This window comes from Mustela nivalis, assembly GCF_964662115.1.
Source record: "Mustela nivalis genome assembly, chromosome: 11".
In the NCBI taxonomy this organism is placed as follows: Eukaryota; Metazoa; Chordata; class Mammalia; order Carnivora; family Mustelidae; genus Mustela; species Mustela nivalis.
This window is the reverse complement of record NC_139030.1, coordinates 110,430,839-110,458,640: the sequence shown is the minus strand read 5'-3', so window position 1 is coordinate 110,458,640 and position 27,802 is coordinate 110,430,839. Positions and strand designations below refer to the sequence as shown.

At 39.3% G+C, this 27,802-nt stretch overlaps 1 protein-coding gene across 5 annotated transcripts in view; it reads right to left on the bottom strand.

The window, feature by feature from the left end:
- Positions 1–27,802, bottom strand: part of STAT4 (signal transducer and activator of transcription 4) — a 99,806-nt gene that overhangs the window by 16,903 nt on the left and 55,101 nt on the right. For all 5 annotated transcript variants that reach the window (XM_082690492.1, XM_082690491.1, XM_082690490.1 and 2 more), the window contains 11 exons: positions 21,506–21,604; positions 19,336–19,428; positions 18,371–18,449; positions 14,957–15,042; positions 12,959–13,110; positions 10,651–10,809; positions 9,843–9,935; positions 6,856–6,915; positions 6,536–6,553; positions 6,356–6,449; positions 4,465–4,509 (listed from right to left, as the gene is read on the bottom strand). In XM_082690492.1, coding sequence (XP_082546618.1) covers positions 4,465–4,509; positions 6,356–6,449; positions 6,536–6,553; positions 6,856–6,915; positions 9,843–9,935; positions 10,651–10,809; positions 12,959–13,110; positions 14,957–15,042; positions 18,371–18,449; positions 19,336–19,428; positions 21,506–21,604 — 978 coding nt within the window. The remainder of the gene's footprint in view (positions 1–4,464; positions 4,510–6,355; positions 6,450–6,535; positions 6,554–6,855; positions 6,916–9,842; positions 9,936–10,650; positions 10,810–12,958; positions 13,111–14,956; positions 15,043–18,370; positions 18,450–19,335; positions 19,429–21,505; positions 21,605–27,802) is intronic.

Genomic DNA, 27,802 nt, shown 5'->3' with positions numbered 1-27,802 from the left:
GTTCCGCATTTCAACGACGACTCTCCAGCCACCTTTTTGCCGGAGAAGAACCTCTGGGAAAGCCTGCTTCCTGGGAATGTTTATTTTATAGGGACCGTCTGACACCTTCCAGGTTTGGCTATTTACTAGTGATGGGATTGTGTGTTCGTGGTGGCTCTTTCAAGGAAAGGACAAAGGTGGGATAAAGAGTCAGTAGTGGCTAACCTTGATTTTGTGACAGGACGTTCACAGATTTCCATGGGGTTGTGAAATGCCAAAGCAAATTATTAGAATTAAATTCCTTAAAAAAAAAAAAAGAAGCAAAGAGCATACTCTCTTTTGAACTTTCACAGATTATAGAACCTTAGTCAAAAAAGCTTCAGAAACTGTCTAAATCCAATGGTTTACATATGTTTTTTAACCTTGAAACACAGTCTTGAAAAAAAATTCATCACCTGGGTTCCAATCTGTAAAATATATAAAATAAAGCGACCTTGACTGAAACAGGGGTGGGGGGCCCAGAGCTCCACCTTTCACCAACCTCCCGCCCCCAAATCCAGAGATGGCTCCTTGGGCAGATCTGTGGTTGTTCTGGGACAGAATGGGTCGAATGCAACTTCCTCCCGTCATCCGGCCCAACAGCCAGGACCCCCTGCACATCCTGACCGACCACCTCTTTGTGGGTAACGTGAGTCAAACAGCCAGTAACAGTAACAGCCAGTGCTGTTTGACTCACGTGCTAGGGAGTGCTAGGGAGATTCAGGGAGGCGCCCCTAGGGAAACTATCACTCATGAGATTTTTGTATGTTCTCAATCATTTAGTAAGTATCCAGTCCAACCTCTGACAACCACAAAAGCAGGACTAAGTGGGCCAATCTGTGTGTGTATGTGTGTGTGTGTGTCTGTGTGTGCGTGTATCAGATACGGGTGGGGTGGGGTGGTAGTAGGAACCCAAGACGTGATACTACAGAAAGGGCCGACACATCCATACACGGTGCTTTGAGGTCTCGGAGACCTGGAGCCGGAGGACATGCTCAGGGACCCTGGAAAGGGACCACCTCCAGCCCAGCGCTTTGGCAGGTGGGTAGAGAAGGGGAAGCATCAGCACTTGGTCCTACGTCAGGGACTGTCTTTACAGATCTTCCCCACCTGTGTGAATACGTCTCTTTACAAAGGGGCAGCCTGGGAAGGGGAGCCAAAGCAGACGCCTGCACAGCGCAGCGGGGCCGACTCTCCCAAGCACCATCTCATCGGGTCCTCTAGACGAGGCTGTAAGTGCAGGTCAACCCGACCCCCATTTTTGGGAGTTAGTTAGGGTAAGCGGCTTGCACGAGGCCAGCTGCCTGCAAGAGGAAGCCCCCAACACGGTGCTATTTCCAACCCCCAACTGACGCACAGAGGAGACAGGGAGAGGTCAACAAATTTTCCTGAGAAAGCATTATTTTCCGTTTCTTTAGACTTCAGAAGGATTCTGGTGTGGGAGACCGATGAGATCTCTGAGTCGGGGCAAAGCGGGGACAGTACGACCACAGCTGGAGGGCAGCAGAAAGGCGAGACGCTAGCCGCGCAGTCGCGACGACCCCCCTTCTAGGAACCCCCGCAAACCGAGGGAGCACACTGAGGTGTGCGGCAGGAGGAGGTTGGGCCGCATCTCCCCGCCCGGGTTTTATGATCCCAGAGGCAGCACCGCACAGTGGCCAAGAGCATGGACATGGGAGCCAGACTGCCATGGCTGGAATCTTGGCCTGACCACCCTGTGCCTTAGTTTCCCTACCTAAAATAAGTGCACAAACAGTCCCTACTTCATAGCACTGTCACAAGAATTCCATGTACCAGTGTCAGTGAAGCTCCTGGTGCCCAGCACAAGGTTAATGCCACGGGGGATTTGTTAAATCCATTCTTATCAGGCTATGAACTCCCACTGCGGGTGCTCAGATAAGCGACGACTACCATTTGAAATCTGAAAATGAGCTATCACGCCCCAGCTTCCTGTTCTGACATTTTGGTTACTACCATCTCTGGCCCTGTGACTTTATGAACTCTACCTTATCGCTAGATCTTCCCCGAAATTTTTCCGGACTTCTTTTGATCGCTCCTACTGCCTGGCCAAGCCCTTGATTTCTTTTCTATCTTTCTGAGCCCACTTCATATGTTTTTGACTTTTCAGTAGTTCCTATATTTCATGAAACAACTCTCTGCTCTGTGTGTGTTTTCCGTGTACCTAGGCATCATTCTAGGATTCTATCAGTAGGGGGAGCTCAAAGAACAGCTTAAGATAAAATCGAGCCGGCCAATTTAGGGGAAAAAGGGAATAAAATTATTCTGACACGACTGCACCATTTTGTTATTAATCAGAAAATGAGAGGAAATACATTCAGAGTAATATAAGTAGACACTGTCGATGAGACATTGCTTGGTTATCATAGAGTAGAAGGTGATTTACGGAGAGTTCTGCTCTAGGGAAGTCCCAGTAAAGACTCTGGTTTTACATTCTTAAGGACGACAAGGTGTCGGAGAAGCCGAGCTCTTTGCATTTATTCCCGTTTGATCTGTTTTACTGAGGAACAGCCCAGAAGCACCGTGTTTAGTCTGTTCAGACTTAGCAAATACTGTTTGGGGACGTGATGCTGCATGAAATGTTCGCAGCTCTGGCCAAAATCGCAGTGAGATGCATGAAATGACTTTTTATTTATAATGTGCTAATGTTTCAATTAGGAAATTGGGAAAATCTTCATGGATTTCTATGAGGTGGGAACCATAATTCCTACTTATCTGGTTTACGAGAATTTCCTTAAACTCAAAAGCTCTACCTCCGTGATATCGGGCTGTAGAGACCTGTTTGCTGCTTGGCCCTAAACCAAGGCTGTACCCTGAAAGGCTTAGCTCATCTTTGCTGCGGCTGTGATATTTGGCAAATGCCCTTTAAGATACAATTAAGGGAATCAAGTATTCTTGGAAGGGGAAATGCAGAGCATTAAATGTTGTAGTCAATCTTTGTGGTTTTGTGGGGAGGGCTAGATTGATTGCAGTTGAATGCTGGGTTTATAAAGTGCTTTTTCCTTCCAGATAATTCAAAGAGATTTCTCTTAGCAGCGGTGACTGTAAAGCCAGGAGAATGAATCCATACCAACCACACCAGAAATAAGTCTCCCTGCTTTATAACAGCCTTGTGTAGATGACCTTACACATACCGCATCTCTGAGCAGAGCGCATTGGGCGCTACTATCCTGATCAGTTAGAGGAAAAACATGCGATATTTCTCCATCAGATCATTTGCAAAGGATCACATTTTCAGTCACTGTCAGAATGGACTCAAACCCAGGTTTGCTAATTTCAAACAGGTCTTAGCAATCTAGGCCAATGAAACAGATGATCTCCAAGGCCACTTTCAATCCAGGATCTGACCGCTCTATCATTTACTGACTCAAATGCAAACACTTGGACCACATCCGTGTGTGCTGTTACTCAGTTCATCCAGTGGGATGCAAACCTTACGTATACGGGCAAAGTGATACCATAAATTAATAGGGCGTTTTTCACCTGCGATTTTCACATTATAGGTCATGAAGTTTGAGATGTGCCTCAAATGAGTGATTTTAAGGCATCTTGTAATAGTGGAGGACTGACTCAAGACTTATGGCACACCTGTAAAATGCAATATGGGCACCACTTTGAGTGTTGCTCTCCAAGAGTATTAAGGTTATGGAAAGCTGTTCATCTTACATTGTTATGAGGGGAAAAAAGCAGGTTATGAAACAATCTGTAAATATGTATATATATAAGTAATATATACATAGATAAAGATCTAGAATGATGTGAACCAAGATGTTAATAGTTTTTCTTTTAAGAGGGTGTTATTATTATTATTTTTTTCATTTATTTGAGACAGAGAGAGACACAGAGCATTAAAGCGGGAGGGGGCAGAGAGAGAGGAAGAATCAGACTCCCTCCCCTGCCCCCTGAAGCAGGGAGTCTGACGTGGGGCTGGAACCCAGGATCCTGGAATCATGACCCAAGCTGAATGCAGATGCCTGCCGAACAACTGAGCCACCAGGTACTCCAAGAAGGTCTTTTTATGTGCAATTTCTGGTTTTCTCCTTTTTTTTTTTTTTTTTAAGACTTTATTTATTTATTCATTTGACAGAGAGAGATCACAAGTAGGCAGAGAGGCAGGCAGAGAGAGAGAGGAGGAAGCAGGCTCCCCACCAAGGAGAAAGCCCGATGCGGGGCTCGATCCCAGGACCCTGGGATCATGACCTGAGCCGAAGGCAGAAGCTTTAACTCCCTGAGCCGCCCAGGCACCTCTTTCTCCTTGTTAAGACAAAATTTCTTATCTTGTCTGCAATTCTCAAGCTTTAATTTGTAACCAGAGAAACACAAATGTGACTTTCTATAAAACTATAAAGGGCAGCTTTAAAACTTTAAAAAAATAAGAGATGAGAAGGCTATTTCCTTAGAAAACGATCTTGTGAAAACATTCTGTACCTCATTTCCTTTGCCTCCAGCACCGGACTTCATTTCCTTCGGTTGCTTTGCAAACAAAGAATGACACCATTTAGACGGAGAAGCACTAGCAATCAAATATCAAGTTGGTCATACCCATTATAGTGATTTTCTTGGCCACAATTTTGTCTTTTAGAACAGTAACCCGATGTCTTCTAATTCATGGAAACCTAACATAGTTGCCCAGATTCAAAAGAAAGAAGTTCTCTGTTTCAGCTCATGAGACGCTGCTGTAGAAACTTCCTCAGAGGTAAATGAACAAGTTGGAATACTCTTAAGACTGTGTTTTTCAGCCAACATTTTGGAAAGAGGAAATCATGCTGCGATGTTTATCATCTACTCAGCACTCCTTTGTACCTGGAAGGTAGTGTCTGAGCTAAGCTGTGATGATTCTCAGTCCCTGTGAAAGCTAGTCCAACACAGAGAACCAGGAAAACAAATGATGAGGTAGTGTCCCACGGTACAGGAAGCTACTAAAGGCATTAGAGACTTAGCGACACAAGAGGGTTCAGGATATAGATTACTTAATTTAAAGAAAAAGGTAGACGACAAGTGTATATAGTGTGTACAGTCTGATCCCACTTGAAAAGTACATACACATGTATATATGTAAAAGAATAAAAGCAAAAGTAATTAATAGTGTTACAAGGTAGTGAGATACAGATGATTTTTAATTTTTAAATTTTTGCCTCCCTGATTTTCTGCATTTAGTTTTGTATTAAAAATCAATTAAAGTTATTATGCAAAAGATAATACATTTAAAAATGCTTTGCAACTAGAAGAGGACTGTAAAAAGTAAGATTTTGTTAATTTATATATTATACCTGCTGGAAGAAAGACCTAACCATTTTTTCATATGTCCCTTGTTCTTTTCCACATGACTTATTTTGAGAGACAAACAGCTCTAAGTTAAGGGTCTCTTGCAGCTTTACTTATTAGCAAACATTGTCCACTACTGAAATTTTCTCAAGGATAGAAATTGAATGTAAGCAAAAAGAGAGCTAGTTATAAGGATGTATATAACACAGGACTTGTCACTATACTGTATCCGCCTCACACTGGAGGGATTCAGTTAAAAAGAAATGTACTCTTCAGTACTAAAGATCAAACAAAAACAAAATCAAAACTAAAACCCAGCATAAATTGGTATAGGCAGGTACCTATTAACCTGCATTTTATCTTTTAGAAAGACCCTTTGGGGCTGATTCGGTGGTGCCCCGGCACTCAGGTGAGGTACTTCCTAAGTGCTAATAAACCAGAAGTAACATGCGTCTGGCAAGAGAGCGGTAGAGTCTTTGGAAATCTAAGAACCACACAAAGAATTAGAAAGAAAGCAGGAAGCAGGAAGGGAACTCTAGGTTAAGAGGAAGTGGTAAAAACAAGAGGCAACAGGGTGAGGCTGGGTTAGAAGCTTTCTAGACATGCCAAAGCAGACCGTACGTGACCGCCATACCCAGGAACATCCTACTTCCTCAAGCTACTCCTAAAATGAAAGCACTTTCGGCCAGACACATTGTTGCTGGATATCATGTCTTGAGGAGATTTTAAAAAGTAGAAAATAAATCAGGAATACCTATCTGTTATAAGACCAATTATCTCTGTCATCTTTATCAAAATATACAGACCAATTGTTGTCTAGATACTCGATCAAGGTACTATATCACCAATGTTGAGAACTAAGACTTCTGAGTTAAGGTTCCATGTTCTTTCTGCCATTTTTAATTCTTGAATGATGGCATGTTTTATTTCTTAATATGGCCCTTAATCGCATACAAGAACCCCCCCAGACCCAAAATACATTGAATTACAAGACCTATTTGAAAAGATGTATCTGATTTGGGGATGGGGAGAAGCTTGTGTAATTGGAACTCACCAAATGTCGAAATTCTACTGAGAGACTCCCATTAGAAGATTCTTCAATGGACATGGCTTTGACATGAGTTCCACAAAGGACAAATCTTCGATTGCTGGGGGAAAATCTTAGCTATTTACATGGTCTCAGACAAAATATATTTATGAGACCAGCAAAAAAATTCTAAAATAAATTTCTTACCTTAGAGTTGAAACGTTCCTGTAAAACCAAGAAGATTCCTTAAAATGAGCTATTTTATAGATCTAGTAAAAACAGTCTTTGATACTTTAGAGGGTAGTGTAATAAAGTCATAAATTTTCAAGACTGTATAGTAAAATTTTTTAAAGTAAGTCTTCATTGGAGTTCTATTAAATGTTTGAACTTCAAAGTCAAATATTTGAAGTACATTGATATGTAATGTTAGAGAAATACATTGAAAAGTTTGAAATCATTCTATAAAAATGAAGTTCTTTTTAAAAAGTCTCACATTTTCATGTTTCAAAATGAAATTAGAAACTTACTTGTCAATTGACGCTTTCACCTTTACCTGATAGTTTAGTTCTGGCAATTTTATTAGTAGTCTGAAAAGACACATAAATAAAGAATCAGAAGTAAAAATGATTAGTGTTAAGAGCCTTTTTATATCTTAAAATTTAAATATATTTATGTCATATATATAAATAAAATTTAGGTTATTTCTAGTTACATGTTAGTGTGTTTTAAAAATGTCCAACTCACTGTTGCATCACTATGTTGCACACCTGAAACTAATATAACACCATATACTATCCTGGAATTAAAATACAATGAAAATAATTAAGAACAAAAATGTACAATTCTTTTTTAGTTTGTCACGTTACTGATATTGACACCAGCCACTTCATATCATCCTGACAGACATCTGGGAAGTATTTTCAGTTGATGTGCATTGGATAATACATGGCTAGGTCAGAAAAATAGCTATACATTTTGGTTAAAGCCCACATTTGGATTAAAGGTAAAAATATACAGAAAATTCTTTGCAAGTTTATTAATATGGCTACATTTTATTCTCAGATCATAAAAATTTGTAAGTTTCGAGAAACTAAATATTTTGATGGGGGAAAATCTTAGTGTAAAAACACTGAGAAAAACTTTCTCAGTGTAAAAACACTGAGAAAGACCAGACCTGTGAAAAATTCCAATTCGAATGCATTTGCAATCTTTAAATACACAATGAAAGTAACAGCAAAAATGTTCATAACTAAAAAAGATCCAACTCCAAACAAAGAAGTGACTAAAGATCAGAATAGCAATCCCTTAATTCCTTCTTCTGGTGAATAAAGCTCCTCCTTTATTCTTTCGCTTTCCCAACTCCTTTGATGTGTAGCCTTTGATATACCCTCTTTCTGGGTTCAGTCCAGTTTCAGAGATATTAATTCAATCACTCATTCACTCATCTCAAGCCTCATTCATTCACTCAGCATGTGCTGAGCGCCTCGTCCACACCCAGTGCAGCCCTAGGTGCTAGGGGACTGGCGTAGTGAAGAGTGGGGAAGGGAGAAGTGCGGCCGTGGCTACGCAGGAGAAGAAGAAGTCCAGCTCAACAGAGAAGACGGATTATGGAGAACGGTGATAAGCAACGGATGGGCATGAGAGAGATACGATCACAGAGGAGAGTCCAAACAAAAGAGTGGGAGGAATGCGACAAAAGTTCCTTAAAAATCCTATATGAAGCACAGGATTGGTTTTAGGGTTTGGAGTATCATGTGTGCACTTGTTAGCAGTGAGGGGTGAAGAGGTCACATGAATTAGGGCAGGAAGGATCGTACTTCAGGATCCGAGTCACCAGAAGATGCTGCTGACTAAAGGGAGACCCATATCGCCCCTCCCTCTGAAATAGGAGATGGACTGCTATGGTAGGAAGCGGTTTTAGGGGAAATCTTGAATACGAAGTCATCTATCAATGAATACTAAGATCATCTACCAAGACAGTGGAGAACAAGGTACAGAGGTGGAGGACAGGGACCCAACAGACAGGTGGAAGAGGAAAGCAGGCACACTAAAGCAGGGACGAATGGTCAATGCCCCTGGTCATCAGTTCAAAGAACATGCAAGGTGAGGCCCATTTGGGGGCCTCTTCTGCTCAGAACTCCTGCCTGTGCAATCTCTGCTCATCTCAACCTTTTGTCCCGGAGAGCTTCTCAGACTTATTGTGTCACCAATGGGGGTGCCTCCAGGAAATGTAGGATGCCCACCACCCCTCTATCCTATTTCCCTTTAGTGTTACTATCTTCTGGGTTATAGAGAGATGTGGGGATAAAGAATGAACAACTCTTGAAAATCATGAAATTTTAAGAGGGAACCTGGCCTCTGGCTTTTGTTCCTGGTTCTTAAGTCTTGCTGCGGAATTCATGCAAAGGAAATGATTAAGAATTTCATGTGACGTATTTAAAATGCAAACTGAAGGAAAATGCTCTCCCTTTAAAAATGGAGTTCTGAGGTGACGGATGTTAACTAAACTTTTTGTAGTAATCATTTTGCAGTTTATGTAAGCCAAGACATTCCGCTGTACAGCTTTAATTTCTATAGTCCTGTATGTCAATTACATCTCAATAAAATGGAGATTAACAAAATGAAATAAAAATAAAAATAAAAATAAAGTTCTGATAGTGATAGGGGATCAGGAACCTATCGTGGGGCCCTAAATCATTACCTCAGCATCATCACCTCTTGTCCTGGTCAAAGGTGACTCAGTGATTAGGAATTTAAAGTTTGAGGGCCTTAGAGATTGATGAATGATGAAGATCTTTGAAAGTTCAAGCTCAAATTCATGATTTTGAGTGTCATTAGGGAAAATGGTACGTTTTGGTTACTCATGCTAATGAAAAGGATCAAATGCATAGACAAAGCAACAATCGCACAAAAGTCATAGGTCTTTAAATCAGGTACCTAGTAGGATACATGGAAGATTACAGCATTGAGAGTTTTCAAGGAAAATCCTATAAACTAGTTGCTGGGCAATCACAGGCGAAGAATGTGCCACTTTTATTTCCTGGGTAAGATATTCAAAGCCTTCCATACTGTGTCCCCCGTCTACACAATTCTACTTCTCCCTGCGGAACATCTTGCAAAACAGACCAGGAAGTCATTATTGCTGTAGCCTCACTCTCCTACTGTCCCACTCTCCTTTCCCTCTCTGTTCCTCCCCCAAGGTCCTTCCTCCAAGCGACCACAAAGACTTCTCCAGACTCTCTAGCCTTCTCCCATGTCAGTCTTTCCAGCAACCGACCTCACGACGCCGGACACTGCGATTCCATCCTCTCATGTCCTCATCTTACTGACATGTTCTCTCCAAGCGGGGCCCTCATATTAACATTGCTGAGGGGGTCTACCATAGCTCAGTGCTGGGCATGCAGGAGGCGCTTAACACAGAAGAGCTGAATGAGAGGCGCTCTGTGAGAAATTGGTCTTATTTATGCAGTGGCTGTGGCTCCGCAAAGGAAAAGATAGAGCACGTTCTGCCTACCTTAGCTTGACCGTGAACTGAATAAGAGTTTTAAGTACCATCGGTCTCTGGGGGTGGGTCGGCATGCATGGCTGTCGTTCAACCACAAATGAGCTAGATTAAAAGGAAATAAAGCACGTCATTTGAAAGCATTGAGAATATCGACAGGCTGAAAACCACAGAGAAACAGGATGCTGTCCTCTTAAAAAATCCAAATTTTCTACACTTCTAAGATATTCAAATCCCCGTTAAGCTCAAATCTTTCCAAAGACTTCTCATAAATAATTACCAGGAGATGGAAAAAATGACTTAAGATCGTCCCTTAATAAACGACAGTAAGTAATTCTTAATTGTTCTACTTGAGCCGAGAATAAAACCTATTTTTATCATACTAAACAGAAAGTAAAAAGTTAATTTCATGCCATCTTTGAACTGGGTATTAGAATTTCTGGTACGTGGTACTGTTCTTCTTCTTCTTTTTTTTCTTTAGCTGAGCTTATACACATAAACATGGCCTCTACCCTTCCTTTCTTGGATATGCACTTAAGAAGAAATCACTGAAATCTTCTTTTCTAAAATGTGAAAAATGAACTTCAGCTGGATGTCGTCCTTGGCGCGTAGAAAACTGAGTCAGTTTTTGGGAGAAGTGCTGAATAAATAGTGAAGAGCAGAAATGTTTCTGGAACTCTCTGAAGCTTTAGTCACTCCACCCTGAGGCTCACTGTTCAACACGTCCCCACCTTCCTTCCCCTTAACACCGAAACCCAGCCAGCGCCTCCTTGCAGCTTCATGGGACTGAGGCTGCCGTGACGCATTTAAATTGACTTACTTCTTAAAAAGGTTGTAGATCAAGAAGGTGACTCTTTCCAGCAGATGTGCTCTTTGCATGGGAATGGGGTCCCCTTCGTATGTCATTTTAGTCGACTGTTCCTCTAATTTCTCCAGTTGCCTTCTGAGCTGGAACAGACTTTCTGCCAACAGTGTAAAGCTATCAAATAGCAAAGGACCATCAGCGGACAGCTTTCCCCCTTACCAATCTACCATTTTAACTGTTAACCACATTAGCAAGCAATACATTATTACATAATTATTCGGTTAAGAGAATCATTCACTTAATTTCATTAAAGGTTAATGGCAGTTCTTTATGCTTACTTCCCTGATCCATTTTTCCCTCTAAGATGCATGGCACATAGGAAATGGAAAATATTTCCAATGTTTTGTCATTTATACCCGTAGTTATAGACATCATTCATCAAATTTTGTCAACATCAGGAACTGAATACCTTTCAATGTTTGTTTAAAAGTCTGTTAAGCATGTAGATGTTAATGATGTGGTACTCGTTAATTAATGTGACCCTCATTAATGGGTAAAAAAGAACAAATTTAAAACTTTAAAGATACATGATATGAGGAGTATTAGGTGTAAGAATACTAAAGAATAAAAACAATAAGAAATGGACTCTCTCCTCCAAAGTGTGTTTTACAAATCCTAAGTATTAACCAAAAATGATCTGTCTGGAGAAACGTATGGGCTCAGAGTCTGACTCACTAAGTGGTGATATCACCTCAGAAGTGGAGGTGGGGACTTGGGCCCGAAGTCTGGGGAAGAGACAGTCTGTGACGGACACCCAAGCAACTGTCAGCTGGAGAGGCGGTGCGATATGGACAGACTTGGTAAGTCCATCGGGCCCTGACCGCAGCTCTTCCTACTTACAAGTTTACTCCCCACATGGTTCTATGGGAAGACCTGTCCTCTGCCCACTGCCTACTGCTTTGGCTATAAGCACTTTCATGGGCCAAGTTCTTGATTGCTTCCTTTGTTGTTTATTATTTTGATTATTTTATTTTTAGCATTATATTTTATTTTTATTATGTATATTACTGCTTATTATTACAGTGAGGTTAGAGAATCAAAGCATCTCCCCAAGCACAATCAGTAGGTTTTAGAAAGAGCCCAGGTCCTTACTGTTCTTGAGAAGCGGGCCCCGCGGGGCAGAGCTCACATCACAAATGGTCCCAGTTAGGACAGGTTTCCACTGTATTGACTTGTACCCTTTGAAAGCATTTTAGATTTCAACTGAACATTTTCCTTCTTTTTCATTATTTTTTTCTAAGTGTTCTTTCAATCACATACTTTCATTTTGCATTGCTGAGGAAAACCCTACCCACATTTTCTCTTGTAATACAAGGAATAGTAACCATAGGATTGCACATGTGCACACGCAGGGAATGTCGTGAAGTAGAAGCCACTTGAGATTTTTCATTTAAATACAAAAATAAATCACTGTACTGAAAACACAAAACTAATGTTTAACTCCAACTTCTTAAGATACGCCTTTAAAGGGGTGCCTGGGTGGCTCAGTGGGTTAAAGCCTCTGCCTTTGGTTCAGGTCATGGTCTCAGGGTCCTGGGATTGAGCCCCACATAGGGGTCTCTGCTGAGCAGAGAGCCTGCCCACCCCCCCCCCCCCGCCTGCCTCTCTGCCTACTTGCTATCTCTGTCTGTTAAATAAATATAAAATATTTTTAAAAAATTAAGATACGCTTGTAAGGGGCACCTGGGTGGCTCAGTAGGTTAAAGCCTCTGCCTTCGGCTTGGGTCATAATCCCAGGGTCCTGGGATCGAACCCCACGTCAGGTTCTCTGCTCGGCAGGGAGCCTGCTTCCTCCTCTCTCTCTCTCTCTCTCTGCCTTCCTCTCTGCCTACTTGTGATCTCTCTTAGTCAAATAAGTAAATAAAATCTTAAAAAAAAAAAAAGATATGCCTTTAAAAACTGAGATATCTTTTCTCAAGCTTTTGAAGCTAGTGTTTCTTATGTCCTTATAGAAAGCTGTGTTCATTCCTGGTTTCAAAAATTCACTGGACTCTTTTAAGGTTAATATATTATGCGAGAGAATTAAGCAATTCGCATGCATGCTATAGATTTCTAGAGATGCGTTATTTTTGACCCCAAGGGAATAAAAGTAAAAATACATATGCATCTCTTTGTTCTCAACGGCAGCTCCCAGGTGCTAATAAATCATCGATAAGCTGAATGAATTGATGTTTTGGGCTCAGCCGGCCTTCTCTGGCTCAGCGACACTGAAGTTTTGTGCTTCCTGTGGTTTTCACTAGAAACTAAAGTCAGTTCGTTGTACCAGTTCTGCAGCTGGTCGAGCCCGTTGTGCAGCGGCCCCCCGATGCAGGCAATCTGCTGCCGCCTCTGCCAGTCCCGCAGCTCCTCCATCAGCGCGCTGCTCACCAACGCGTCCGTCTCGTTGACGATTTGGGTCATCTTATTGAGCGCTTCCTAAAAACAAAGGTGACTACTGAAAAGACTGAGATGCAACCAAAGTCACTCATAACTCAACCCACGAAACTATTTCTCAGACCTGGGGGATAAAGGCTAGGTTAACATTCTCACCAAATATTTTACCAAATACTACCTTCTATTTATCAGAGCACTGCCTTTTCCTACTTCCAATTTGAAAAATTTTTTAAAGATTTTACTTATTTATTTGACAGACAGAGATCACAAGTAGACAGAGAAGCAGGCAGAGAGCCTCTGAGCAGAGAGCCTGATGTGGGGCTCGATCCCAGGACCCTGGGATCATGACCTGAGCCGAAGACAGAGGCTTAACTCACTGAGCCACCCAGGCACCCCTCAATTTGAAATTATTATAATTAAATAAGGTTATTAAAGGAAGCCGTATGATCACAGCTAACAATCTCATATTAGCCCATAATATCATTTAATCTCATCTAATGTAAATTCAAATACATTGAATTTATAACTCCTGAGTCATTATTGAATCTTCTAGTCATATATCCATATCTCCACTTTTCAAAAAGACATAAATTATATTTATATTCTTAGAAATATATGCATTTATTCTAAAATGTACTGATTAAAATTTGAGCCTTCCTATGTTAGTCTTTTAGGGACTTTATCTGGGGGTGCCTGGGTGACTCAGTCTTCAGCTCGGATCATGTTCCCAGGGCCCTTGACTGAGCCCCAAATAGGGACCCCCACACGGCAGGAAGTCTGCTTCTCCCTCTCTCACTACCCCTGCTTCTGTTTCCTCTCTCACTGTCTCTCTGTCAAATAAATGCATGAAATCCTTAAAAAAAAAGTAATTTATTGGGGTTGAGGAAGGCATAGTGGAGAAGTTTAATTTTTAAAGGCCCAAGGATTAGAAGGTATGAATTCTTATCCAGTTTTGTGACAAGCTATGTGAATTGGGATAAACCACTTAACTTTGCTGGAACTTGGTTTTCTGATCTATACAATGAGGTGACTGGACCAAATAGTTTCTGAAGTTCCTTCTGTCTTAAAATCTTATTTCTAAGCATTTCTTAGCATGCACAAAACATAGAACATAGATTTATTATACATAAATGCATTAAGCCTATCTTGGATTAATTATTTGCATTTTAGAAACCTGATTTCTAACTGTTGAAGTTTATAATGTAGGGTGAAAATAAATTTTACATTTATTTGTGCTCACACAAATTCCTACACAACAAATGAAGCTGAACTTCTAGAAATAAACTCTTGACTTATCAGTGACTGCTCAAATTTCAGTTGCATTTACTTCAAGGAGAGATAGAAAGTTGAAATAGAAATGATTTCCCTCTTTTAAAATATTTCACTGAGCCAGTAAAAGCCTTCTCTGCTCTTTGAAAGGAGGTTAGATTGAATATGTTCGGTTGTCGATGAACTATCCTGAAATCTATTCAATTACGTAGCCTCAGGTCATTTTTCAGAGTGGAAACTGGAACACTGATTTTTCTAATAAAATTTTAGTGGATTCCAGGGAATATTTTAATTCTACATGTAGTAGAACCCGTATCAGCATAGTAAGTACAGAAACTAAAATGGTCATGTCTGAAATAGGGGCAGGTAAAAACTGGGTAAGATGTTCGCCTTGAAGTTAACGGTCGCTACAGGGAACGCACTGCATGAAGCAAGAAGCCCAGCTGCGTAAGCTCGGGAACGGGAGCACGGCCACCAGTGTGGCACTCTTCCTGGAAACACCACCGTTTATCGTTCAGCTTAAACAGGCCTGAATGAATCCAAGAGCTTGATTCTTCTCAGTGGGAGCAGATATAGGAAAACAACAGTGGGCAAGGCCAAGGTAACGTTCTCCACTAACCTTTCTCTTGAAGTCAAGACTGTTAAGCATTTCTTGCAGAGTTAAAACTTCCTGATTCATCAGGGCGTTGTTCTTGTCCCCCTGGTCTGTGAAGGAAAAGAGTTGAGATTTTGAGCCCTCTCCCAGGCGAAGCTCTTTGCCCCAAAAGCCAAGACTCCTGCAATCCCCATCCTTAAGTCCCACGATATGAGAGATGAAATGTGGTCCTTGTGGAAGAGCCTGGAATATGTCCCTATTTGCTCATCTGCCAGGAGGATCACCTCCAAGCGAGCCAGGGAGGAGATCTCTATCTTACAGACCTTGACAGAAGACCAGTCTTCACACCACGCTCCTGTTTGGGGTAGGGAGAGGGCTAAAAAGGTTTTTGAAATGCATTCCTTTTTAGATACCTCTACACGGACAATAACCCTAGCTAGTTGGGCTAAGAAGGAAAAGGGCCTTCTTCGTGCCCATTATTAGATCATAGTTGATTCCTCCGGTCCCTTTACCTACTGTTCCCGCTCTACTTTCTCACCAGGAATTACGGAAAACTGCCTGGAAGGGTTGCAGTTGTATCCATTTACTCTCATGAACTAATAAAGACTCGATCTTTTGCTCCCCCTCTCTTTTTTCTTTTGCAGTATGATCTTGCCTCACAGTAAAACTAGAAGTCGGAAAGAATTGCAAAGAAAAATCTCTGACTGAAAAAAAAAAAACCCAAATGGTTTATCCTCTTAAATGGGAGATGTGGAATAAACATTGTATATTTTAACTTGAATCTTAAACTTTTCTGGTATATAGCAAGTGATTGTACCAACCCTCCTGTCCATGAAGAATGAAGGTCGGAAATGCCGGTCTGGCTTGAGTAACTGGGAAACAACACTGTGCCAAACTTCTCCACAAAGCAGCCCTGACCTCTGGGAAATCATTCCTGGTTGTATTAATTCACAAATTTGCAAATTCTTGGATCCCACATGTAGTAAAATCTGGCTCATATAGCCTTTTATAAACTCAAAGCTTCATTAGCTAATAATTTTCAGTCTTCACCAGCGAGATATAACTTGTTTCCCATGTGTCTTTTATTTCACTTAAAACATTTCATTTCACTTAAAGTCAACAAAATAAATACTTGTTGATGTTAGTGACGGAATGAGATTTTTATTCTTCGTAATGTTCATGGGCACTGATCATAGTAATGTAACTCTAATTGTCATATGTTAAGTCCAAAGTGATTTTATTGTTTAATGTATTTGTTTATATTTTACTTCTTAAATTGGTGGTTCATATATGAGATTTGGGGTGAGATAGCTTTCAATGGACTTTAGTGCTTGGTGAAATGGGCAGTTCTAAACCTTTTTAGGATCACGGACCCCTCTGATAATCTGAGGAACCCATGTTTGTGCCATTTTTCTGAAGGGAAAAATTCTACACAAAAGCAACTATGAACACTTAAGGATTATTAAAGGATTAAGGATTAATAATTTAATCCTTATTGTTATTATTATTTTTAGATTTATTTATTTGACAACCAGAGATCACAACAAGCCAGAGAGGTGGGCAGGGGGGGGGGTGTTGTGGGAAGCAGGCTCCCTGCGGAGCAGAGAGCCCAAGCGGGGCTTGATCCCAGGACCCTGGCGCCACCCAGGCACCCCTATTAATCCTTATTATTAAGGATTATTATTTGTTTGAGAGAGAGAGCGGGGGAAGGGAGAGAGGGGAAGGGGGAGGGACAAGCTGACTCTGCTCTACTCAGAACTCAATCTCATGACCCCGAGATCATGATCAGAGAAAATCAAGAGTTGTTCACTTAACTGACTGAGCCACCCAGGTGGTCCACAACTACGAACATTTTAAATATCATTTCCCAGGAGTCAGTAAATCCTGAAGATGCCAGGAGAGCACATCACCCCCCACCTACGCCAAGCAAGATTCCTAGCCTAATATCCTCGCTTTTAAATCTTGAGGTGAATGTTAAGCACTTGGTCACAATCATTCACACTTCCTTCTGAGTAAATGTTAAGCTAACATTTCAATAATTAAAGATGCTTCTGAAAATAAAATATTTCTATCCTAATTGTTTTTAAAAATTATTTTAAAATAAGTTTAGAATTACAAAAGGGTTGCAAAAAGAGTAGAGTGCCCATCTGCCCTTTACCTGGCTTCTTCTAATATCTTACATAAGCGTAGGGCAATTATTGCAGCCAGCAAACGAACATTGGTACAATCCTATTAGCTAATCTCGATCTAATTGGAATTTCTCTGTCCCACGAATGGCAACATACTTCAAAAGATCAATCCTGTTACTTATAAATTTTAGACCTTGTAAATATTCTCATTCTTTCTTTCCATTATTTTTCCTTTTCTTCCCATTTAAAAAAAAAAATCTACTTGTAAACGAACTCAATGTCTAATCACAAAGATAGAGTTAAACAATTGCCATTTCCTTACATTTTGACATTTATATAATTACTGAAATGATGTCTTTGGAGATTTTTTTATGATATGAGAAAATACTTAAAATAAAACTTAAGAGTGCAATATACAAAACTATGTAAAGGGTTATTTCAGGGGTTTTTTTTGGTAAATAAATAGATATATATGTAATTAAATGTATAGGAAAAAGGATGGAAGGAGATATACTAACAATTTGTTTATCAGCAGATAGTGGATTTTTTCATGATTTTTTATTTTTTAATTCCCTTTTCTTTTTTCCAAATTTCCTATAGTGAATCACATTTCTACTTATAATCTTTAAAATCTTCTTTAAAAGCAATGTAGGAGAGACTATGGACTCTGAAAAACAATCTGAGGGTTTTGAAGGGGCGGGGGTGGGAGGTTGGGGGAACCAGGTGGTGGGTATTGGGGAGGGCACGGATTGCGTGGAGCCCTGGGTGTGGTGCAAAAATAATGAATACTGTTATGCTGAAAATAAATTAAAAAAAAAAAAAGCAGTGTAGGGCTTGAACTCATGAACTGAGATCAAGAGTTGTGGGCCCTATGGACTGAGCCAGCCAGATGATCTTAAAAATTATATCTAAAAAATCCATGTAAGTATGACGTTAGTAATTTCCTGATTATACTAGGCAACTATCATTACTTTTCTTAGTCGTGATAATGATATTTTGATTCTACGGAGAATGTTTTTAGTTTTTGGAGATGTGTGACCAAGTAGGAATGACTTCTCATGAGCTTTACAATTTATTTTGAATTGGTCGATTAAAAAAACATACATTATATGGGGAGAAAAGGAGGAAGCAAAACACTCCTTCCCCGCACTCTCTCTTCAGGACGAAAGCAAGAGAACTTCCCTTAGGGAAACAGATCAGTTTATCAGCGCTGTCAGTATGACGGGAAATCCCAGTCGGTACGACGGGAAATCCCAGTCGCATCGTCTTTATGTCCTACGTGAGAATTAAAAATGAAGCAAAAACTTACCCATTGTCTGAATTGTTTTGTACCTGTAGTCAAATTCATCCTGCAGGTCTTCTAAATACTTGGTGTCTTGTTCTGTCATCTTTTTATAAAAGAAAACACACTCACTCTGTTGTTCTAATTAAGTGTGTCAAATAAACATCATTATCAGTCTTTCAAAGGACACTGTTTGGTGCTTCTGGCCTCCAGTCACGAGCTGGCCCAAGCATGCAAAGCCCACGTTTCTAAAGACTAATGGCCACAAAGGCTGAATAGCCCCGAAGAACAAGAACTAGGCTAAATCTGCTTTTCCACTTGCTCTTCCTGATCATTTGGAAATCTTGCAGCATCTTGCCCGTTACTTCTCATTTAGTTCCAAATGATGTTACAAATGTCTTTTTTTGGCCGGAGACTATGGATACCTTTCACCTTTTAGTTCCATACAACTCTGCATGAATGTACCAATTATCTTTTCACTCTATTCTACTCTGCTGTGGTTTATGGTAATTCAGTCTACATTTTTATCCCTTCTCTGCTTCTTAGAGAAATATCTATGCTTCCTCTATATGTCCTATTTGTTTTTATTTTGAGGTTTCACTTTGCTCTTCTCTCCAAACCTGGTGATGTCTCTCTGCTTCTAACAGGTACTACGTGCCAAGATCTGGGCTAACGGCGTATCTTCGACTATCGCACGCAGTCCTTCCCAGCAATCCTGTGATGCTGGTCATCCTCACGTTTCCAGATGAAGACACACAGAGATTTACAGTGTTAAGGTTTAGAGGCTTGGAGCTTGGTGGGTAGGCCCAGTCTCTAGTCAACTGAAGCTGAAAAGCTTCCCCCCAAAATCTTTTCTAATATGAACACAGTGAGTGAGAGAGAGTTATTTTATTATCAGATTGTCCTGTGATTTCTGTAAGAGCTAACTTTGGGTGCAGTTAGATGTCTGGAGGCCACAGTTAGCCTTGCTAGGTTTCTGTGCGATCACTCACCTGTACACTATTTTTAATGGCAGCCACTTTGTGTTCCACATTCCTCTGCCTTTCTGAAACTGAAGAACTTTGTAAGGATTTCTCCAGAGGACCCTGGGGAAAGAATGTTTTGAAATTTCAGTTCTGTCAATAAAACAAGCTTATGATAAATGTAGTATATGTGGTACACTTTGAACTGAGGCTTGGATTTATAGGGTATGGAATACTATAAAGCCATTAAAAAGAATACTTTGGAAAAAAATTTAATGACATTTAAAGTAGCATTAATTTGTTAAGAAATAGAGCAAGTTATAAAAACACCATACATTTATGAGTCCTCTTCCTTACAGATACAGATATAGATATATGCATAGACATGTAAACTCAAGTACATATGGAAGAACACACACACCAAAACATTATCAATAGGTAAATGAAATTACAGATGATTTTATGGCTTAAACTTTCTTTCCTAATTTTCTATAACAGACCTATGTTACTTTTGAAATTCCCTAAAATGAATAAATGTAAGTTAAAAATGAGTATAGTGAAGCTACATTAAATTGGACTTAAATTCAGAATTAGGGATGTTGACTTTGCTGGGATGAGATTTACTTCTACACTGGAACAAAAGTTGTTCACTAAAGAATATCTAAAAATATTAGCCCAGTTAAATAGAAAGGCTAACCATCATTTCCATGCACCATTTCTTGGCCATTCAAATAATCTAACATTGAGTGTTCCTTAGATATAGAGACACTGATGTGCTTCTTAGATATCGAGCCACATAGATACCAAAATGAGAGTTAGAATATCGGCAACCCTTTTGCCTTAGAGTTGGGTGAAGAGCTACGGTTTAGAAAGCCTGATGACTTGACTAAGCAAATCAGGAGTGCAACCTCAAGCAGAAGCAATGTGCGTGGCTACCAGTCAAGTGTTCTTCCAACTACACCGCATTCTTCAGATAGAAAAATAGTTACAACTCCCCCTCCCATATATATGCTCCCATACATTTGTATATTGAAGTTTTAAAATTAACACACCAGTGCGTCTCTCGTGGTAGTATGTTGTATTGGCAGATTGTATGTAGTTTCTAATTTGACTGATACCTGATATTTGAAGACAACACCCCCCTACCACACACACACACTAAAATGACTGAGGAAAAGAGGGATATAGAAAAGGATAGCTGAGTATATAAATGAGAATATCATATGTTAGTAGTAATAGCATCTTAATTTTTACCCAAAATGTACTGAATCAAACTAAATTTACCATAGAAGCACTATATTTTAAATATATTTTCTATATTTAATTAATATTTAATTTATATTTATATATTTTGAATTAAAAATATTATCCTTTATGTAAAAAATAAGAAGAGTGAATTATTAAAATTCTGTATTTCTCCAAAAACAGCCATAATGTGAAAATAGCTAAGTCTAAAAATTTTAACAGCTCAAAAAAAGATATTTTCCTGGGACCTTTAAAAATAAATACAGTATTGATATACATATAGTATATGATTTACTAAGTTATGGAGAACATCATCTAGAAATTGATTACTTACATACTCTTCCTTTTTATAAGGACTAACTGAAAAAGTATTCCCAAGGACTTAATTGATTCCCTCTGTTAGTCTTTCTTTGATGGAGGCTCTGAATTCATTGAGGATAGTATGACAAAATATAATCTAAAATAGGGCAGGGCAAAGTACATTGAAACAAACAACAAACAAGTATTTATGGAATTTTCATCAGATAAAATTTTGTGTGTATAGTTTCCGGGTGGTGGGGAGTAGAAGTCCAGAGCCATTGAAGGTTTTGACAAAGATCGACCCCTGAGGATAATCCTGCTGAAGGGAGCAAAGTGCACATGGAGCTGGGACTTCAGCCAGGAGGCAGTGAACGTCATCCCTCAACTGGTACTGTAAGACCACGGACCAGAGTGGAACCAATAGAAACAGAAAAGAATTTATAGATAGGATTCCAGAAACAAACTCCAGAAAGCCTTGGTAATTAGCTCAGTATGGAGGCAGAGAAAAGGAATTACTCAAAGACCTTGATTCCAAGTGTATTGGAGGATAGTGGCACCATTAACATAGGTAACGGCTGGGAAGAAGATAAGAATTTCTGTTTCAGAAAAATTGAGTTCAGGGAGATAACAAGACCACAAGTTCAGAAAATATTACCTGAACAGGCATATTGGCTGCAGCCAATATTCTTCTCTCTTCCCTTAAACAGTTTGAAATAACCACAGCTACGTGCATTGGATTGCCATGAAATTTTCCCTAGAAAAAAGTCAGAAAAACAAACATAAAAGCTTAAAAATAAACATCATATGAAAACATCACTACTCATAAAGAAAAAATAATCCCTCAAAAAACATATGACATTATTTGGGATTTGTTTCAACAGTGTCTTCTAAAGCCACAGAAACCTGGATTGTGAAACTCCTGCGGAGTAAATTAAAAATAATTCTTGAACACCTCTATAGAAAAGGCCCTGAACACACACTCGGGAGGATCCATTTATTTTAGGCTTAGGATAGGTTTTAGGTAAAAGAGTTACTTCTTTGTAAATTATTAGGAACCAGGGTGGTCCCAGCTGTTCACTTGCTAACTCTGTACTTGATGGTATACTTAAAGCATTCTTTTGGTCCCTGTTTGGTATTGTTTATGTCAACTAGATTATAACTCTACGAATTTACTAGAGTGAGGCTACACACATTTCAGCAACAATATTTTTCTCAGATCTAAGCATATACATTTATTACCCATGCAAATGGTGCAGACTTTGGAAACTGGCAGCCTGCGGGTTTAATTCAGGCGCTAGATGTGCTGTGTAAGTCACATATTGTAATCCCTTCAGGAGGAGCAGGTACTGTCCACAGCTGCCATCGTGTCCAGCACTGAGAACCCCAGGCACTAATTTACCTCAACTGCCAAGACCCTGTAGGTGTTTCAGTTGTCTTGGGTTATAGGGCTAATCCCAACACCACCATCCTTTTAGTCAGCAGTGTTAAATGTCTTTGTTAATTGAGCTTTTCCAAGCCGGGGTAAATAGGAAGCTTAGTAAGTGTAGACAAACACATTTATTTATTTTCCCTCCCCTCTCCTGTCCTCTCCTCTCTGAAAGACATGCTAATAATCTACGAAATGGTCAAACGGGTCAGTAAGAGAAACAATGAAATAACGACCCATAAAGCGGAAAATTAACAATGAATTGAAAGGAGGAATATCAAGACAATCAAGACATACAAATGGCTATCAGACACATGAAAAAATGTTCATCATCATTAGCCCTCAGGGAGATTCAAATTAAAACCACATTGAGATATCACCTTACACCAGTTAGAATGGCCAAAATTAACAAAACAGGAAACAACATGTGTTGGAGAGGATGTGGAGAAAGGGGAACCCTCTTCCATTGTTGGTGGGAATGCAAGTTGGTGCAGCCTCTTTGGAGAACAGTGTGGAGATTCCTCAAGAAATTAAAAATAGAACTTCCTTATGACCCTGCAATTGCACTCCTGGGTATTTACCCCAAAGATACAGATGTAGTGAAAAGAAGGGCCATCTGTACCCCAATGTTTATAGCAGCAATGGTCACGGCCGCCCAACTGTGGAAAGAACCAAGATGCCCTTCAAGGGACGAATGGATAAGGAAGATGTGGTCCATATACACTATGGAGTATTATGCCTCCATCAGAAAAGATGAATACCCAACTTTTGTAGCAACATGGACGGGACTGGAAGAGATTATGCTGAGTGAAATAAGTCAAGCAGAGAGAGTCAATTATCATATGGTTTCACTTATTTGTGGAGCATAACAAATAGCATGGAGGACAAGGGGTGTTAGAGAGGAGAAGGGAGTTGAGGGAAATTGGAAGGGGAGGTGAACCATGAGAGACTATGGACTCTGAAAAACAATCTGAGGGTTTTGAAGGGGCGGGGGGTGGGAGGTTGGGGGTACCAGGTGGTGGGTATTATAGAGGACACGGATTGCATGGAGCACTGGGTGTGGTGAAAAAATAATGAATACTGTTTTTCTGAAAATAAATAAATTGAAAAAATTTAAAAAAAAAAGAAAGGAGGAATATATACAGATTGACAAAGTAAAAGGCCTTTCAAGGGAAGAAATGAGGTTGTAAACATTTTTATGATGTTCACTGCTGCCACAATTTTATTCGATGATGCACATTACTTAAGACTTCTATTCATAAAACGAGGGTATCAACACCAAGCTTCTGAGTTCCTGCTCTTCCATATTCTACAGCCTTCAAAACTCTACTTTCCCTCTTGAATCTGAAAGCTCCAAAAAATAAAAATGAATTGACAGAAGCTCATAAGGTATAGAAATTAAAATGATCCTTTTTATTAAGCAGAGATACCAAATTTCCCATTTCTGCATGCTGACAATTTCAGAGTCTCTCTAGTTAGAAGAATTTGTTCCTGTTGTTAATTTTCCTATCTACTGATGTTTTCCATATACCTTCTATTCAACTTCCCAAGAAAAACGATGTCTTCTCATTTTGGTCTTATTTTGTAAATATTCCATTGTTAAAAATAAAGTTTCTTCTGGGGCTCCTTTGGAGGCTCTGTTCCTTGAGTAAATTTGAAAACTCCTCTTCCCTCCCGTCCAAGATCTGGAGTTCCTCTAAGACCCCAGAATCACCATTCCTTGTCCTTGTTTTTCTCACCATCGTAGGAGCTTTTCCATGATCATTCAGATACCATCTTTCTACAGTTCTCAGCTCTGTTGTGCACATTTTGCTTTTCCTTTTCTACTTGCACTGTTTACCTTCCCTTTCAGATTCAGCTTCCCCTCACATCTTAGAAGGTTAAACTATTCATTTTTCTGCCTTGTCCAGAGCACAGAGCACCATCGTGTTCATCTAGGCTATCTTTTTACTTTTTTTGCACATTTTTCCTAACTTAGTCCCTCCCTTAAATGTATGAGACAAAAACTGCTTACAGAAAATTGATCCTTATATTCAAAACCAAATTAGTGCTTTTTATTTTCGTAAATATCAAAGATGTACTCATGTTCACCTTTCTGTTACCATGTATATGAACCTCAAAAAAAAAAAAAAAAGCTGCCAAAACCAAAACCAAACCTAAACAAAACAAAACTCCCCTGAGTTTGAGTTGGTAGAAGGCGAGAACACCCGAGAGAGGAAAACTGTACATTTTCTGTTGTGTGTCTGTCTTGTCTCATGCATGTGTAGTGCTTATATCTTCTGCCCTGTTGCTTGTCTTTTCCCAAATGGCAATGAGTAGAAGTTTCTATTTTAGTGAAGTCAAATTTATTAGTTCTTCCCTTTATGGTTAGTGCTTTTTATGGCTTACAAAATCCTTCCCTAACCTGCAGTCATAGAGGTTGTGTTTTTTTTCCTGCTAAGTCTTTATAGTGATGCCTTTCGCTGTACCTCACTTGGAGCTTGAGAATAATGAGTGGGTCCTTTTCACATTTTCTGTATGGATACACAGCTCTGACGATATTTATTGAACATTCTGTTTTTTCGCCAGGCTCTGTTGGGCCACTTCTTTGATAAGTCGAGGTCCACACATGGATGGGTTTGCTTCTGGACTCCATTCCATCTTAGAATTCTACCTCTGTTGTGTCAACAGCTTATTTTAATTACTAGACCTTTATAATAAATTTTGATGTCATCTAGAATAAATTTCTTTGCATTTCCATATAAACTTGAAGACAAGCTTGTCAGCCTGCACACGTATATAACCACGCTGAGAATCTGAATGGCACTCTATCTTTAGATACGTTTGGGGGACTTGGCATCTTTATAATTGCATTCTAATCCATTTATTGGGTCTTCTCTAATGTCTCTCTATTAATCATTATAATTATCTATGGGGATTTTACACATTTTTTGTTAGGTTTATTTCCATATAATTGGTATTTTGACAACAGAATAAATAGTGTCTTTCTTTCTTAATTGTTTTTGCTGGCATGTGGAAATATATTTGACACCCATATATTGATTTTAAAACTAGAAAATTTGCTAAACCCTTATTGACTCTAATGTGTTTTTAATATCTCTTAACAATTCTAACAATTTATCTGTAGACTCTCTTGAATTTTCTACATACACAAATCATATCTTGTGTGCATATCGGTAACATTTTCTCCCTTATCTAACATCTAGCTTCCATCAGAGTTTTAAATTCATCCTAAGTCTTATTTAGAAATGCATTGGTTAATTTCCAAACATAGGGGTTTTCTACTTCTCTGTTTTTTTAACCATTTTTTAAAAAATGATTATATTTATTTTATTTTATTTTAGCAACAAAGAGAGAGAGAGAGAGTGAGTGCTTGAGTGGGGCATTACGAGCAGAGAGAGAGGGAGAGAGAGAATCTTAAGCAGGCTCCACGCCCAGCACGGAGCCTGATGTAGGGCTCCATCTTAACGACCCTGAGACCATGACCTGAGCCAATACCACAATCAGGTGCTGCCGACTGAGCCACCCAGACCACCCCCCCAACCAATGTTTTTTAACAGATTTAAACATTCTCATCAGAATAGATGTTCTGAGTGACTTCAACCACTGAGACTTGCTCTGTGGCCCAGGTTCCGGACCTTTCAAAAGCTCGTGGAGAACGCAAACTCTGTTCGGTGCAAATGTCTTATACAGGCTCATTAACCCGTTTGCTCATTGTTTTGTTCAAATTTATGCATCTTTGTGGATTTTTTTCCTGATTAATTTTATAAGTTATTGAAAGAGATATATTGAAATCTATTCTGTGGATTTTTCTCCTTGTGGTGCTGTCACACACAGACTTATATATTGCTAGTGAGTCAAACCTTCCATTTCCATGAACTGAACTTTAATGATGCTCTTAGCTTTGAAGCAAAAATATAAACTATGACATAATGCCTTTTATCACTTGGAATCTTATCTTATCTTAAAATATCACTTTTATCTTATACTTACTGAAAGGGTGGGATTTATTTCTACAGAGATATAAATATTTAAAATCACATAGCAGTACTATGCATATATAAAAAGGGTAAATACCTGTGAAGTAAATTGGTTAATGTATTCCTGAAACTCCTGCACATACTTAGAATTCAAATTTTCTGAAACTTCATTGGAATTCATATTTTTCCATAAAATAAGGTCTTCTGGGACATCAAGAATGTCGATGAGCTGGTATTTCTTTTAAGTGTGCAGATCTACTGTCTCCATCCTGTAAGTTTTGACACTGTCACTTTCTTGATCTTACCAGAAGTTCTAGAAAATTCTCAGGCAAGAACCAGGACTCACACTCCTTCTGCAAGTGGTCCTCAAATGGTTTGCTGACAGAAACAGGGAGGGACTGTACTGACCTAGTCATGTCATCATGATTAACCACCATATCACTATGCATTTAGAAGAAATTATTATTTAACGGCTCAGAGACATGTCCATAAAGTCACTGAGGACTAGAAAATATGGTAGGTTCTAGATGTCTCTTCCAGAAGCCTTCTAACCAGTCTTCTATCCAATCAACATTATCCATACCCTTTTGGTCCACTCCCAATAATATCCTTGAAAAAGTTCTTCTTCTTGGACATTGCTTAAATTAAATTAAATATGGCAGTAACTTCAGCAATTGGCAGGTATAAGATTTCAGTGACACAGCACTTATCATAAATCAAACTCATACTCTTGATCCCTTTAAAGATCTGTTTGCATCGACAGTGTAATTCTAAGTCTCCTCAAAGAAAGCAAATTCCCATCTCAGGCATTGCTTATTTGATTGAACACATATTGAACTTTGTCTGCAACGGCATCATGCTGGACGTTAAGTGCATTCTGTTCCAAATCAGCAGGAAATTTCTGATAAATGGATATCATACATCTTCAAGATAATTCCTTGCAATGCATGATTCATTTACTCTAGCTTCCTGCTGCACTGAGATTTAGTTCACCTATTGTGAGGAATTGGGCAATTTCTCTTGCCACTGTTGCTTTGTGTATGATAGGCAATTCTTTTGCATGAATCTCACTAATAAAATATTACACAACTTCTACCCATGTGCATCTTTCTTCCTTTCTTACACCCTATAAAGCACTTTACTGTTATTTTCCATGAAAATATGGAATTTAGGATCATCTATCCAGTGACAAATAATTTGCTTAACAAATATCAAATTTATACCCTGCTGATCTGTTCCTACCCCGTTCTGCATACATGATAGCTGTTTGTTTCAATCCTAAAGCACTATTATACTGACGACACTTTAAACAGCAATTAAACTCAACATATGCTACGCCAACAGTGCACATCACTCAACTGAAGAGACAACAACACGAAGAGCTGTGACCCAATTTCACATCACAGGCAATGACAACGACATTGTGTTTGCCACAATAAGTAAGAGATGCTATTGATTATATGATGCAATTTCATTTCAGAGATTAAAATGCTGACAAAAAGGTTTCTTAGAATTAATAAATATGCTGTTTTGTTCTTGCTGCTGC